This window comes from Daphnia carinata, chromosome 1 (assembly GCF_022539665.2).
Source record: "Daphnia carinata strain CSIRO-1 chromosome 1, CSIRO_AGI_Dcar_HiC_V3, whole genome shotgun sequence".
NCBI classification, from domain to species: domain Eukaryota; kingdom Metazoa; phylum Arthropoda; class Branchiopoda; order Diplostraca; family Daphniidae; genus Daphnia; species Daphnia carinata.
In genome coordinates, this window is record NC_081331.1 from 5,253,228 (window position 1) to 5,266,586 (window position 13,359).

A 13,359-nucleotide genomic window follows, 5' to 3' on the forward strand; every position below is an offset into this window, starting at 1 on the left:
CTAGCTAATAATTCAGTTACCATATTGGGACTATGGTAGGATTCAAAGCGCACGAGTTCAATAACACGTAATCATGATGTTCCACGTCACAATAGCATCCCGGTTTCTCGTTTACTGGCATTTAATTCTATGGTGTTTGTGCCACGTTGGATTTTTGTAAAATATTCGCCAACAAATACAGTTACCTTTGAAAACTAAAAAATTCATATGGCTGTGACAAAACTATGGGTGACAATCATTTGCATGTCTCCTGTTTTTTTCTATTGCCCTGCAACTGGTATTTTATGGACAGTACCTTTATCACGAGGCTTTTTATCGCTGCTACCCTTGGTTTTATATTTCGAGGCAACGTTACCTTGAACCGAGAGGTAAGCCAACTTTGGCATAGCCAGTTTTAGCCCATATTAGAGCAAGAAAAAGGTGAACGAACTGGTCAAATCTTTTGCCTTCATACTATATAAAGTATGATAGTATATTAAACATGGAAAATGGACGAAATTGATGCTGTAAGGTGTATATTAAATTACGAAACAGAACATCATATTCTAATACATTATTGTGTGTTGATCCTAAAATATTGATAGGGTCACAACGACCAGCTTTCGAGTAAACAAGTTATGCATTTGGGCACTGGGCAATTGTGCCGGCTACTGAGCAAGTTGGTACAGAGGTGGATGTGGTGACAGTGAAGACAGTTGAAGTGGTTGTCACGGTGAAGGCCGACTGAATTTGAGTGAAGAAAAGACGTTGGCCAGCAACAGGCTGCGCGTGTGAGCCGTAAAAAGGTACAGCAACTGGACGGTAGTTGAACGGACCACTTTGAGAACCAGACTGAAGTTGGTATGCATATTGTGGAGCCACGAACAACAACTGCGGATCAGCAGCGCGGACATCACGGCTTGCTACTTGGGTGGGCTCAACTCTGTAATAATTTCAAAAAATTGATTTGTTGATCCCAACAGAAAAGAATTACATTTATTCAAGTCTAGGAAATGATGAATTAGCATTTAAAGTTGGTTCATTACGTTTCAACGGCAGTCGGAACAATGGGAAATTGTTCTTCTTCGTCTCCGTCATACAGGACGCCTCGGCGTTTGCGACAAGCTGTAGCAATAGATTGGGTGCAGGTAGTTGTTGAAGTTGAGGTGAATGTCACGGTAGTGGTTGGTCGAAAAAGTCGGGGATCTTCAGGAACAAAGACGTTCTCCCCGTAATACGGAACCTGATAAGGATTACGATAAGCAAGGAATTGAGGCTGATCCTGAGCGGCTACGCAAGCCAACAAGACAGCGAGTACTGATAGAACTAAACGCATTTTAATTAGAAAGAAAAAGGCTAATAAGCTCGACTGCAGCGAGATGGATTTAAAGGTAGCTTAGCGATCGACAGAACACTGTAGAAATTCTAGCAGCCAACTGCCATATTTATATGGTTTTGGAGCTATGCAGAGGAATACGGAGCGTCATTATTACATGTGTAACACATAGGCGAAACGAAAATTATGACTTTTACGGCCGTACTCATCCCCCGTCATTTTTTCGTGGTCGAAAAAAAAAACAAAAAAAGTAATTATTCGAACAAAAAAGGCTAATATTTTAACGAAAGAAAGCAGGAAGAGATAACGCCAGGCGTTCTGTTCCATATTGTATGCCATGTACGGTTAAAATCCGCCTTCCCCGCCGCACGTCGTGAGGCCATAAAATTTTATTGGCCTGTAAGAATAAGGTTGAAGGCTGGAAGCCTACGGCTATTGGCCTGAACGAAGTAACCATTTAGTGTTACATCTGTGTGAACGCTTGCTTGTTAACAGTGCTGATTCAAGGCCAAAACGTTCGAGAGAAAGCGAAATTGTATGTCGTCTCCCGCATTTCGTTAACAATGAATTGGTTGTTTAATAAAGGCCTCTTCTTTTTAGTTATAGTATTACGTAATCTTAAATGCGGAAGGCGGTGAGTTTACACCTTTGCAAGTTCGACTTTTTACAGATATTGGCGAATAACTTTAGCGGTATATACGAGTTTTCTTACTAGTATACAATCCATTTCTATGCGCATTTACCACAAAGAGAATGTTTAACATAATACAAAAAAGGATTTCATACTTCATTTGGCTTTTTGGTTTATCCTGAATAAGTATTAACTTCAGATAAGCTAGATTGAACTGGTCAGTTTTCCCAATTAATTTTTCCCCTCTCTTTCCTTAACGGAGAGCTTTTTCAGGCCATAAAAGGAGGGCTATGCTAATAGAAACAACTTAGAAAAAACTTGATGCGCAATATCATAAGCTGATGTAGAAAACGTAACATAACTTAATAATGGGATTGGGGAGATGACTTCAAATAGGGAAACTATTGGCAACCTGTGCTATGTCACAACAAAACTTGATTGATAACAGCAATCGACAACGCGCAAGTTAGATGATATCTCGTTTTGTTTTGTACGAATCAACTAGTTGAAAATACAATCGATAAAAGTCCCCCTAGTGCGTCATCAAACCGGATAAGCTAACCGACAAGATGTGGACCTCCAAGTGGTTGGTTAATAAAACAACCCTAAAAACTATACTACTTGCCTTGTATAACATCGTAATCGCGTCCCCGTTCGCACCCAATGACTTGGTCCAATAAAATAATGAGCAATAATAGAACTTAGTGTTTTGTTGATTATTTTCAGCTAAAAGGATGAATGTTCAAAGCAAGTCCATCAACCAGTCGTTCAATCGCGTACTGACTGATTAATTGCATTTAGTTTGACACGCCAAATTCTTAAAACAGAATACCAGTATAGTGAATAAAAGTAGGTTGACTTAACATTGGTAAATAAACCACCGTTATATTTCCAATTGCGATAAATAAGGCAAACAGATTTATAAAAATAATTAAGCGTTCGGGCATTGAGGTAACGGTCCGGCTCTTGAACATCTTGGGGTTTTCGTGACGGTGTTGATTTCGAGAGCCGTTTTCACTGTCACTGTTGCAGTCAACATCCCGCTGAAAAGCTGACGTTGGCCAGCAACCGGTTGTGGATATGAATCGTAGAACGGCATGGGAATGGGATCGTAAGGTTCGCTGTAGAAAGCCGACTGAATTTTACGAAGTTGATTTTCATACGCTCTAGGATTCACGAAATACTGCGGGTCGGCCGCACGAGCCTGTCTGGCTGGCAGTGCTGTAGTTTCAACTCTGTCATTTTCAAAGTAAATTAAGTAACATTGAAACACAAAATTTCAATGGAATATACTTACTGTTGAACAGTAGTAGGAACTACGGGAAATTGTTCATCACCGTCTTCTTCTGCCTCGATTCTGAAAAAAAACAAACGACGTTAATGTAAACATAATTTAGTGAGGAACATGTTGCATTAGAATTTACATTTCAGAATTATCTACTGGTAATCGCAGAAAAGGCATTTGATTTGGACGACAAGCCCTAGCCACAGATTTCGTGCATGTCATGTCAATTGTTGAAGTTGACGTTGCACGTACGGTGCTCCTTGGAATATTCACCGTCAGTAAGTCTCTTATCGCCCAGAAAAGCTGCTGGCGAGCTTGTGCTTCCGCCTCCTGCTGGGACGGGTCATTAACATACGGATAGAAACCGTAAGCTCCTGCCGGGCGTCGGAAGGCAGTAATGCTTCCGTAGGCTGCGAAAACAAATAATATAAAGAGCGCTACACGCATTTTAAACTGAAAAGACGCTCAGCTTATTACTAATGTGAACTGGGAATTTTATTTCACGACTGACCATCTAACCGCTTACCCGCTCAGTTTTATACAAGAGCGATGTTATCCCCTCTTCAAACGTGTTTTACATACTTTGTAATTCCGGTTTTCTGTATTATTTCAATTAGTTTCTGGATCGAGATTCCCTAGTTCGTAACCGGATTCGACGATCAGTCTACGCAGACAGATTCGTACTTGATATTGGTGCTGAGTTCAATGTCTTCTTGTGGCCCTTGTACTCTTTTACATAAAAGGTAATTGAATTATTATCATAAAATTCAAAATTTCTTATAAAATGAATGTTTGCGGAAATACTATTGACTTGTTCTTGTCTTTTCGTGAGGATTTACAAATATGAAGCTATTCTTCATCGACAAGTGACATCGGCAAATCACTTTCTTGCGCTGCACTTTCAAGCAGTGGGAGCTGTTGAATTATTCATTCTATCATATCATCCCTCAAATCAAATTATTCTAGATGCATTTCGTCATGAGTCCTAATAAGGGTCAAATGCTTTAAAGCATTATCAGGTTTTAAATTGACTAATGAAGCCAAGCAGAAAGTATCTGCTGTCAGAAAATGAGTCCTGACCCGATATCAACTTCATCGTTTTTCAAAATTGAATGTAGGTAGGGGAGGCTTCCAGCTGTAATTTTTTTTTAATGGAATGGTAACAAACTTCGTGGGTAAGTCATTAAAGAAGAAATGAGGGTCAAAGAACCGATAGTTGCGAAATTTTGCGTGGTGTTTCAAATATTCCTGCGTACCTGACCGCTGAAAATAGCTGACATTTGACTGAGGATAGGTTACGTGAAGACAGCTGTCAGTGTGGATTAATGAAATTTCAAGGGGTGGTTTTGAATTTTAAAAACGCAAAACAAGAAACCCGTTCGTGAAACTGGCTCACAAAAGTACATGAACTTCAAGGCACGTTCTATGAAAAGCTACAATGCTCATTGAGGATGTCTTGTTTCCCAATTCGTCAGGTCGTTTCTACAGCAACAACAAGTTGCGGAACGCAAGGAAAAACTGGGTTACGCGATCAATATCAACTGCTGGGCGATGTTATAAAGTGTGCAAAAGAGAACTAGAAAACGCCAGAAGGCGACCTTAGAATATTTTGCCTGTTTCTAGTTGCTAGCCAACGTGATTCATTACCAAACACGGTGGTAGAGAAATTTCTTAACCTACGATGTGGGTTGAAGTACACTTAAATAACACACTTGCCCGGGCAGTCTTCGGTTTTTGGAGCGGTTAATTATTCACGGGCTGGCTTTACATTTCCTTTCTCGCGAGTGTTTAGCTAAACTTCTTGTATATTATCATAGTAAATTTGATTTAAACGAACTCATTTGTACAATCAAATATAATGCTACCAGTACAGAAATGCGAAAATCTGAAATACATTAGTCTTGTTGACTCAACGTTAAGTAAATGACTTTACATCTAATGCCGAGTTATTTCCCGTTTGGACACTGAGGGAGCGGGCCGGCAACTGAACACGATGGAGTCACCGTGAAAAAGGCGAAACCGAAGCTAGTTGACACTGTTGTTGCGGCGAATAAGCTTTGGATAAAGGCTGGCATTTGACGTTGTTGTTGGCCACGAAGTGGGTATCGTCTGTTGAACGGCAGAGACATCTCATAAGGTCCGCTTTCGAAAGCTGATTGGATATCTTGGGGTTGGTAACGGAATCCCGGAGACATCACGAAGCGTTGCGGATCAGCAGCGCGAGCATCTCGCGTTGGTAATGGTGTGGTCTCAAGCCTGAAAGATAAATAATTAATGGAAATTGAAAATTACACAGCCAACTATTGATTGATATGGCCATTTACTCTTGGACAGCAGAAGGAGCTATAAGGAATTGTTCTTGTTCCGCTTCAAAGTCCTCTTCGTCATTCTCTGCGGTGTCGCTGGCATAAACAAAAGGAAAAGTTATGCAACATGAATTTAATAATTTAATTAAAGTCCACTAAGTTACCGTTTCTGCTCGGTGGCGACTGCAGGTCGTCCTGGTCTTGCAGGTCGCGCTGGTCTTGCAGGTCGTGCTGGTTTGCCTCCTGTAGCCCGAACACTGCAACGATTGGCGACCGACATCGTACAAGTAACTGTGGAAGCCAGAATTCTCACTGCCGTTCTAGTTTGCCTTGGAAAAGACAACAGATATCCACCGACGTTCATGCCAACTGTGCGAAGCCCATCCGGAGTAAAGTCAGGATTCCGGTCAAAATAATCAGGAGAAAGGTCATATGGCAATTGAGGATCTGCGACGGCATTAACGGCCGCGTAACTTACGAAGAAAACGAGTACAGAAATCGCTAAACGCATTTTGTTTGTCAAACTACAAGAGATGAATAGTTCTTGATCTATTACGAAGCACTGTTGATCACGCAGTATTAGAAATCTGTTTTTATACAAGCCCAAAGTTCCCGCTATTCCTATAAACAAGTTTGTTTGTTCTTGTTTTTTTACCAACTACTTGCGCACATGCTTTTAATTTTTGTTTGAATTTTGTTGATTTGTCCCAAACGCCACGAGTCCGATTTCTGGACATTCATGTATGGAGTCCTCTGACGCAACGCATAAACTGGATTAGCGCTTCCTTGGGTTCAATGCCTTTAGTTGTCCTCGAAAGCTCTGACACATTTACGCCACTAATAATTTATTTCTTCGTTATAAATTGTTTTGGGTTACGTGCAAAAGCGCAGGAAGAAAATTTCTTTAGGACGGCCGAAGATATACGCAAAAGATTAAAGAAAGGCCTTTGGCGTGAGGAGTTTATCTGTTCGTGGTGGCAATAATAAAAGAAACCACATGCTTATTTGCTTGTACCTGTTTACCATAAAGGCTTGCTGCAGACACATAATTCAAGCGCTTTCTATTCTTGGCCTTGTACGTAGTTTATTGCTTGGCCTTCGGTTCTTAACTACGGAAGACGATGAAGCTCACGTTTACATCTCCCAACCCCTGAAACCATGTTGGGATACGCTGCAGTCTACAACAATACGTTTGAATAAAATATCATTCGTCGTTGATTCAAGTTCTTTAACCCGTATACAAACAAAAGAAATTTGAAGTTGGCCTGTTTTGAATTTTAAGAATCGCCTTGATTGTGAAGATAATCAATTTACATGGTCGGTGTGCTTCATCCTGTACAAGCTACTAGTAAAATAATATCATTTTTAAAACTTGCCAGAAGATTAACTGTAATTCCTGTCAAATGATTTTCTTTTTTTCGAGCAGCCAGCCGAAAATCTAATAACATGGACATTTTTTTTTTCTAGGATAGTCCCGACCTGCCTAATGACTCCCAATTCGTATGCAATTTCGTGGAACGCCTATCCGGGAGGGTCGACGAACGGTTAGTGTTCACGCTTCCAATGACAAAGACCTCGATGACCTTCATCGTCTCGGCGTTCACCTCTAGACCGTGAGTTTCTCAAAAGAAAAAAATAAACTGTTTTTCTTTCGTACACGAAAACGATAAAGAAGTGAACGACCCCCTTTGTTCTTCACGGCTTCGTGAGTACATGTCAAAGGCCTTGAAAAGGTGATATAAGGAAACGCATATCCCACTCCCGCGGTGGAACATAAAAAAAAAACAATAATGATTTTTCCCGTGAGCGTGAAAAGGCACTAAACTGTTACTATGCGTTTGTAGGTCAAAGCACTCGCATGTGTTGCTCCGCTGCTTTGAGCCCTCGAGTTGCATTTACGGAGAAAGTTGATATGGACAATGGTCTTATCAACTAGCATAAGCCTTTTGTTTAGAATTTGAAGAAACAAAAGTCGATAAGACGGACGACATTGGCGTTGTGTCCAAAATGATTTTTTTCTTGTAATTTTTCCAAACTTTTGCGTGCAGATGTTCTAATGCGCGAAAATTTGGGACTTCCCTACATAATGCAACACCCTATTATCACAGCCGTTGTTGGGGAGGTGAACGCTGCAATGTAATCCGAACATCATCAAGAAATGTAAACTAGATATTTTGGTTAAATAATAAAAAAATTCAAATCGGACATGTACAACTGTACGCAATCCATATTTTGGGTAATTTACGTCATTGATGAGGTTTTAAGTTTGCCTTGAAGCGAAGAGCTGCTAGATTTCGAATGGAGAAGAAAAGTATAATTTCGAGGAAAATATCGGGGTGCGAGTCTCCAAAACACGACTAAAATTGCAACCCATCTCAATTGAAGTTCGTGTTTTCCCCTCTCTTTTTGCCCATGTCAATCAGATGAAATGCCTATAAAATGATCAGAAATCATCAAAGGTCTGCAGTCTCTTTCACTGTCTTCGACAAGTCAGTCTCCGATTTATTTTCGATTTAAAGAAAATGCGCTTTTTCGTTTTCTTTTTGTCCGTTTTGGTTGCCATTATTCAAGGTAATGCGCAATACCAGGCGTATTACCGCGATGCTTTGTATCCATATCCGTATCCGGATCATCAGGTTCCTGTTATCCCGTCCCCTGATCAGGAAAATCGGATCTTCTTCAACCAGATTTTTAATGCCATCACTTCTTTCTACACGTCGACGACAACGACGACATCCACTTCCACAACCACCTGTACCGTGTCGACTAACTTTGTTTGCCCTGGCCGTCGCAAGAGATTCATAGTAGGAGAGCATGACGACGTCATTGAACCTTCGCTAGTAAACGAGTATGTAACCATTGTTCTTCTTTGATACTGTACATCTGACAGGTATGACGTACTTATCCGTGTTTTCTAGAGTTGAAACTACTCAAGCTGCCGATATGGAAACACTTGTCAGGACCGAACGCAAAGCTGACCCTCAATTTCTATTTTGGCGTGTCGATTCTGAGTACCCTGGTTACGAACTCCAATCGACATTTGGCCCAGGTCCTTACCCTGCGAACTATTATCCTTACATGCGCCCGCCGGTCGTGGCAGCTGATTCGCGTTTGTTTATTCTTCGAGTCACGACAGTGACCAGCAGTACGACTACCACGTCTAGGTCGACGCCAGGTTGTTCTTCAGCAAGTAATTTCAATCAGTGCTAAGCCACAGTTGTCATCCCCATTTCGACCCCGATTTAATTAACGGAGAAACAAAAATGCGAACGGAAGTTGTTAAATTTTGAAAATTCAATAAAAAAAAAATATATACGGCCATTAAGAAAGTTGCACTCTTTATTGGGAGGTTCAAAAAACTCACAAGGTTGCAAAGAAAAAGGGCTTAATGGGGATATTTAGTTACAATAAGCAAAGGACTTTGGTATTATATTCCAGGAAGGATGTTATTTCCCGTACGTCTCATGGGTAACATGCTATCAACAAATACGCATTTCCTTCGGTTTCCTTAAAAAATTCAAAAAAAAGGTAATTGCGTGTCCAGCACTGTTACCTATTAAATAGAGTAAGTGTTCAGGTGTTGGAATTTCCCAGCTTTTGGTCCTCCGGCTATGTCGATGTATTTACCGACGAGTAGAATGTCGTTTAGTTGGCGAATGCGGCAGAAAAGGCAAATACAAAAAATGAAATAAAACGCCTGAGGCATACGTATAAAAGCCGTTTAGTTTGTTATCGCAAAGTACGTTACTTGAACCAAACGAAAAAGGGATGGCAATCAACCTCATGCTGCTATTTCTCTCAGCCGTATCATCTGCAGTATATAAACTTGACTGGACTGCACTACAATTCTGCAGTTGCTATCGTCGATTTTGGCAAGCATATTCTCGAAACATTTGGGCAAAGAAAAATCAAAATGCAGTTCTTCGTTTGCCTTTTGGCCGTTTCTATTGCAACCGTTGCCAATGCCCAATATCAGCCGTATTACGACGATCTCCTGTATCCTTATGCGGGTGCTCCGATCCCTGGCATCCAGCCTGTCATCGACCAAGACCGTTTTCTTTTCCAAGTGACATCTTGGTTTACAACGACCACCACATCCACAACAACGACCACCACAACTTGCACGGTATCGAACGCCGCAAACGCCGCTGCCTGCGTTGCTGGTCGTCGCCGCAGAGGCTTCCTTGACGACGAGGAGGACATTGAACCTTCTCCAGTAAACAAGTGAGTGCCAAAATCATTGAAAAGCTTCTGCATTATTAATTCTTACAATGTTTTTGTCTCTTTCTAGGGTGGAGCCAACCCAGCTCCCTGACATGCAAGCATCAATGATTAGAAAGGAACGCAAACCCGATCCGCAAATTGCATATTGGCGTGCTTCTGCTGATTACACGCCATACGAAGTTCAGTCCACATTCGGCCAACGTCCATTCCCCGTTGCCTACAATCCGTTCTTCCGCCGGCCTGTTGTTGCAGCTGATCCACGACTATTCGTGCAACTGCAAGTGACGAGGACATCGACAACTACCGTGACTACCACTTCCAGATCGACGCCTGTCTGTTCGTCGCCTAGCAACTTCAATCAGTGTTGAAAACCTTTACATTTGCCTATATTTAACATTATTTTGATGATGAGTTTGAAGAATTCGAAACAAAATATTGTTTCTATTTCCATTATTTATTGGTGGCGAAAGTTAAGGCGATAAAACATTAGAAAATTTCATTAATTATTTCAGAAGGAATGAATTTTTTTACATTTTCGTTTTGGCAGATGGCATGGAAATATACAATTCTACATTAAATTAATTTCTTGGCCTTTTAAAAGTTACCGTCATTAATTTTCTTATAACAAATAGTTTCAAACGTCGAATAAGCGTTAATAAACTGCAGCTTTGCGAAGCTACATACGTTGCCTTTGGTACAAGCGACGTCCTTTAAGTTTAACCGCATAAAGATAAACGGTGGTAATTTGAAACTACTTAGCAAGACCGCAATGAAGAGGTTATTGACTTGTTGTCCAGTACGTAAGGTTTGAAAAAACCTATAATATGAAAGAAATACAGTAAAAAGAACTTTTAACGCAACTTAAGATAAAAACACATTTTATTTCGTAAGACTTGAAAACAAAGCGCAACATGATCTGTTCTATAATGAAAACATAATAACTTATACTTGGAGATCCCGCTAATGAACATCATAATTTTGAGACGAATTATTGCTCAACTTCTAATTTGTCGTGAGAAAACAAATAGAGGAAAGGCACCTTTATTTCATCCACGTCGAGTTTGCTGATGTTAGCAAACCCGTTTTCAAGGGCAGTGTCAATGGAACTTCCCTGCTGATTTGTCCTCTGGTTTCCACGGCTAACAAAGGGGAACAACCGTTCGCAACGAGAAAGGCTTTTGGAAATTGCAGAACATAAATTGCAACTTTAAGTTTGGCCTACGGCACATGAAACCAACACCTCTCTAGCGATTATGAAAATAGATTGGAAAAAATGACAGGATGTGAACCACCCAAATAAGGATTGAAATTAACCACACTTTAAGACACCCCTCCCCTCCAGTACAATCTGGACTATATAAACCTGCTCGCTTGATTGGCAAAATTTGCAGTTGCCATTGTAGACTTTCGCAAGCAAGATTCTTTCCAAAGGGAAATCATTTCCAGCAAAAATGCATTCATTTGTTTTTGCGTTATTTGTCAGCATTGTCGTAGTTCAAGGATACGCCCAATATCATCCGTATTACGATGGAAGTGCGTACCCATATCCGAGCTATCCATTGACTGATAGTCGTACCCCGAATGTGGCCTATGACAACCGTCTTTTCTGGTCCTATTTAACATCCACCACGACGACGACAACAACAACAACAACAACCTGTACAGTAGTGGCTGCCAACGCCTGTAACAATGGTCGTCGTCGCAGAAGCTTCCTCCAGGGTGACGATGATTCCATCGAACCATCTCCAGTCAACAAGTTCGTAACTGAACACTGGAAGGAAAAAGCTCTCGAAATCTTATGGTTTTTTTTAAATTTGTGACAGGGTTGAGGCCACACCGCTTGCGGAAGTAGATTTCGCATCGAGAATCGAACGCAAAGCTGCACCTCAGTTTGCCTATTGGCGTGGAGGAGTTGACTATCCTTCATACCAACCTCTGTCCACCTTCGGTCAGCGCCCGTTCGTTACCGTGTACAATCCGTACATCCGCCGTCCGGTCATTGGGTCCGATCCGCGTTTCTTGTTGTATTACGGTTACACGACGACCAGCACATCCACGACGACCACAACTTCCAGGTCAACACCAATCTGTTCCCAACCGAGCGGCTTCAATCCCTGTTAAATGGGGAACCGTAACTCGACGTATTTCATGTTACCGTTACTCATTTTTTACTTACTCCCCGTTATTTATTGGTGGGGAACTTAGAGGCGGAAGACCCTGGCAAAACAGTTAATTTAATAGCGCTTAATTGCGGTTGAATCGAAATACAAGGACTCGTATTACTCAGTTCACCATCTGTTCTTTTGATTTGATCTGATCTGACTTCTGCAAAGCTGTTGAAATTGGCAATACGGTCAGAGTTGGATGGCGAATGCCTCTTGGCAAATTTTAAGACGCTTCTACTAACGACTTATTAAATATAACTCGTAGTAGAGGGCGCCTCTGATGGCCTTTTCTACGTGTTGTCAAAGCTTTTAAGGACGATGAAGTTCTCTGGCTCAAACTGCGACACCATCATTTAGCCTGATGAAAAGTGCTGAATCATTCAAAATTGAGCAATAGTTAACTTTAAACTATGATCACTATAACTGAATAGAAGGCATGTCTTTATCCTGCGGCATCGGAATGAAAGAGACGAAATTACAGTACGTTAAACTGACCAAATAAGGATGACACAAAAATCCTGATGTCGGTTCATTTTGCACTGCAATTTCTTTCGGTATATAAACGTTTTGCATCACAGTGATTGTTCCGTTCATATCTTCAAGTCATCCGAGGCTGTCCTCTTTCCATCAGAAAATACCTCCGAATCGTAATAATGCGCCATTTTGCTTTTCTCTTGTACGTTTCCATTACGATGGTCAAGGGAAACGTCCCATATCAGCCCTACTACGACGACAGCTTGTACCAGTATCAAGGCTACCCAGATGCTGAATTGCAATCTCCGAATTTGATTTACGACAGTCGTCTTTTCTGGTCGTTATTGACGACTACAACAACAACGACGACAACCACAACGACCACTTGTACGGTATTTACTAACGTAGCTTGCAACGCTGGCCGACGTAGACGATTCGTCGAGGACGATGATGATTCTATTCATCCTTCTCCAGTAAACAAGTAATCGAAATTTTCAAGATTTTATTGTCGTTCGAATTAACTGTTTACGACGTTATGGCAACAGAGTTGAGACTACACAGCTTACCGACATGGAGCTGTCTTCCAGGAGAGAACGCAAAGCTGATCCCCAAGTGGCAATATGGCGCGGGTATCCTGACTATGTGATGCCTCAATCAACGTTTGGCTATCGTTACGGTCCTACAAATTATTACAATCCATTTGTTCGCCAGCCAGTGATTGTAGCTGATCCACGTCTCTTTTTGCGCGTAACAAGCACGTCGACATCGACGACCACTACCACTTCCAGATCAACGCCCATTTGCTCGCAAGCGAGCGGCTTCAATGCGTGCTAGGGTTTGTAATCTATCTTGCATCTACATCATGGCGGGCATAGGCATCGAGCATTTAATCAGCCATCAGTTTCTGTTAAGACGTTGATGGACGACTGTTTCGTAATTTAATAAACGTAGCGAAGTAA

The 13,359-nt window shown here is 41.3% G+C and overlaps 7 protein-coding genes and 1 long non-coding RNA gene across 8 annotated transcripts in view; 5 read left to right on the forward strand and 3 right to left on the reverse strand.

Moving 5' to 3' along the window:
* The window catches only part of LOC130692143 (uncharacterized), a 73,763-nt gene that overhangs the window by 21,976 nt on the left and 38,428 nt on the right, over window positions 1–13,359 (forward strand). The window lies entirely within an intron of this gene.
* Window positions 499–1,376, reverse strand: LOC130692140 (uncharacterized). The gene is made up of 2 exons (XM_057515217.2): window positions 1,026–1,376; window positions 499–922 (listed from the first exon to the last, which is right to left on the reverse strand). Exons 1-2 carry the CDS (start codon window positions 1,313–1,315, stop codon window positions 616–618), a joined length of 597 nt encoding a protein of 198 aa, XP_057371200.1. The 5' UTR covers window positions 1,316–1,376; the 3' UTR covers window positions 499–615.
* Window positions 2,872–3,338, reverse strand: LOC130692136 (uncharacterized). The gene is made up of 2 exons (XR_009420951.1): window positions 3,244–3,338; window positions 2,872–3,181 (listed from the first exon to the last, which is right to left on the reverse strand). It is a non-coding gene; the product is annotated as an uncharacterized LOC130692136 (long non-coding RNA).
* Window positions 5,145–6,105, reverse strand: LOC130692228 (uncharacterized). Its single transcript, XM_057515302.2, has 3 exons — window positions 5,702–6,105; window positions 5,556–5,633; window positions 5,145–5,487 (listed from the first exon to the last, which is right to left on the reverse strand). Exons 1-3 carry the CDS (start codon window positions 6,046–6,048, stop codon window positions 5,178–5,180), a joined length of 735 nt encoding a protein of 244 aa, XP_057371285.1. The 5' UTR covers window positions 6,049–6,105; the 3' UTR covers window positions 5,145–5,177.
* On the forward strand, window positions 8,040–8,809 carry LOC130692229 (uncharacterized). Its single transcript, XM_057515303.2, has 2 exons — window positions 8,040–8,385; window positions 8,456–8,809. Exons 1-2 carry the CDS (start codon window positions 8,060–8,062, stop codon window positions 8,745–8,747), a joined length of 618 nt encoding a protein of 205 aa, XP_057371286.2. The 5' UTR covers window positions 8,040–8,059; the 3' UTR covers window positions 8,748–8,809.
* LOC130692137 (uncharacterized) lies at window positions 9,400–10,339 on the forward strand. The gene is made up of 2 exons (XM_057515213.2): window positions 9,400–9,761; window positions 9,829–10,339. Exons 1-2 carry the CDS (start codon window positions 9,451–9,453, stop codon window positions 10,127–10,129), a joined length of 612 nt encoding a protein of 203 aa, XP_057371196.1. The 5' UTR covers window positions 9,400–9,450; the 3' UTR covers window positions 10,130–10,339.
* On the forward strand, window positions 11,194–11,886 carry LOC130692139 (uncharacterized). The gene is made up of 2 exons (XM_057515216.2): window positions 11,194–11,517; window positions 11,585–11,886. The coding sequence occupies exons 1-2, from the start codon at window positions 11,213–11,215 to the stop codon at window positions 11,880–11,882; spliced, it is 603 nt and encodes a 200-aa protein (XP_057371199.1). The 5' UTR covers window positions 11,194–11,212; the 3' UTR covers window positions 11,883–11,886.
* On the forward strand, window positions 12,563–13,277 carry LOC130692141 (uncharacterized). The gene is made up of 2 exons (XM_057515218.2): window positions 12,563–12,881; window positions 12,946–13,277. Exons 1-2 carry the CDS (start codon window positions 12,580–12,582, stop codon window positions 13,232–13,234), a joined length of 591 nt encoding a protein of 196 aa, XP_057371201.1. The 5' UTR covers window positions 12,563–12,579; the 3' UTR covers window positions 13,235–13,277.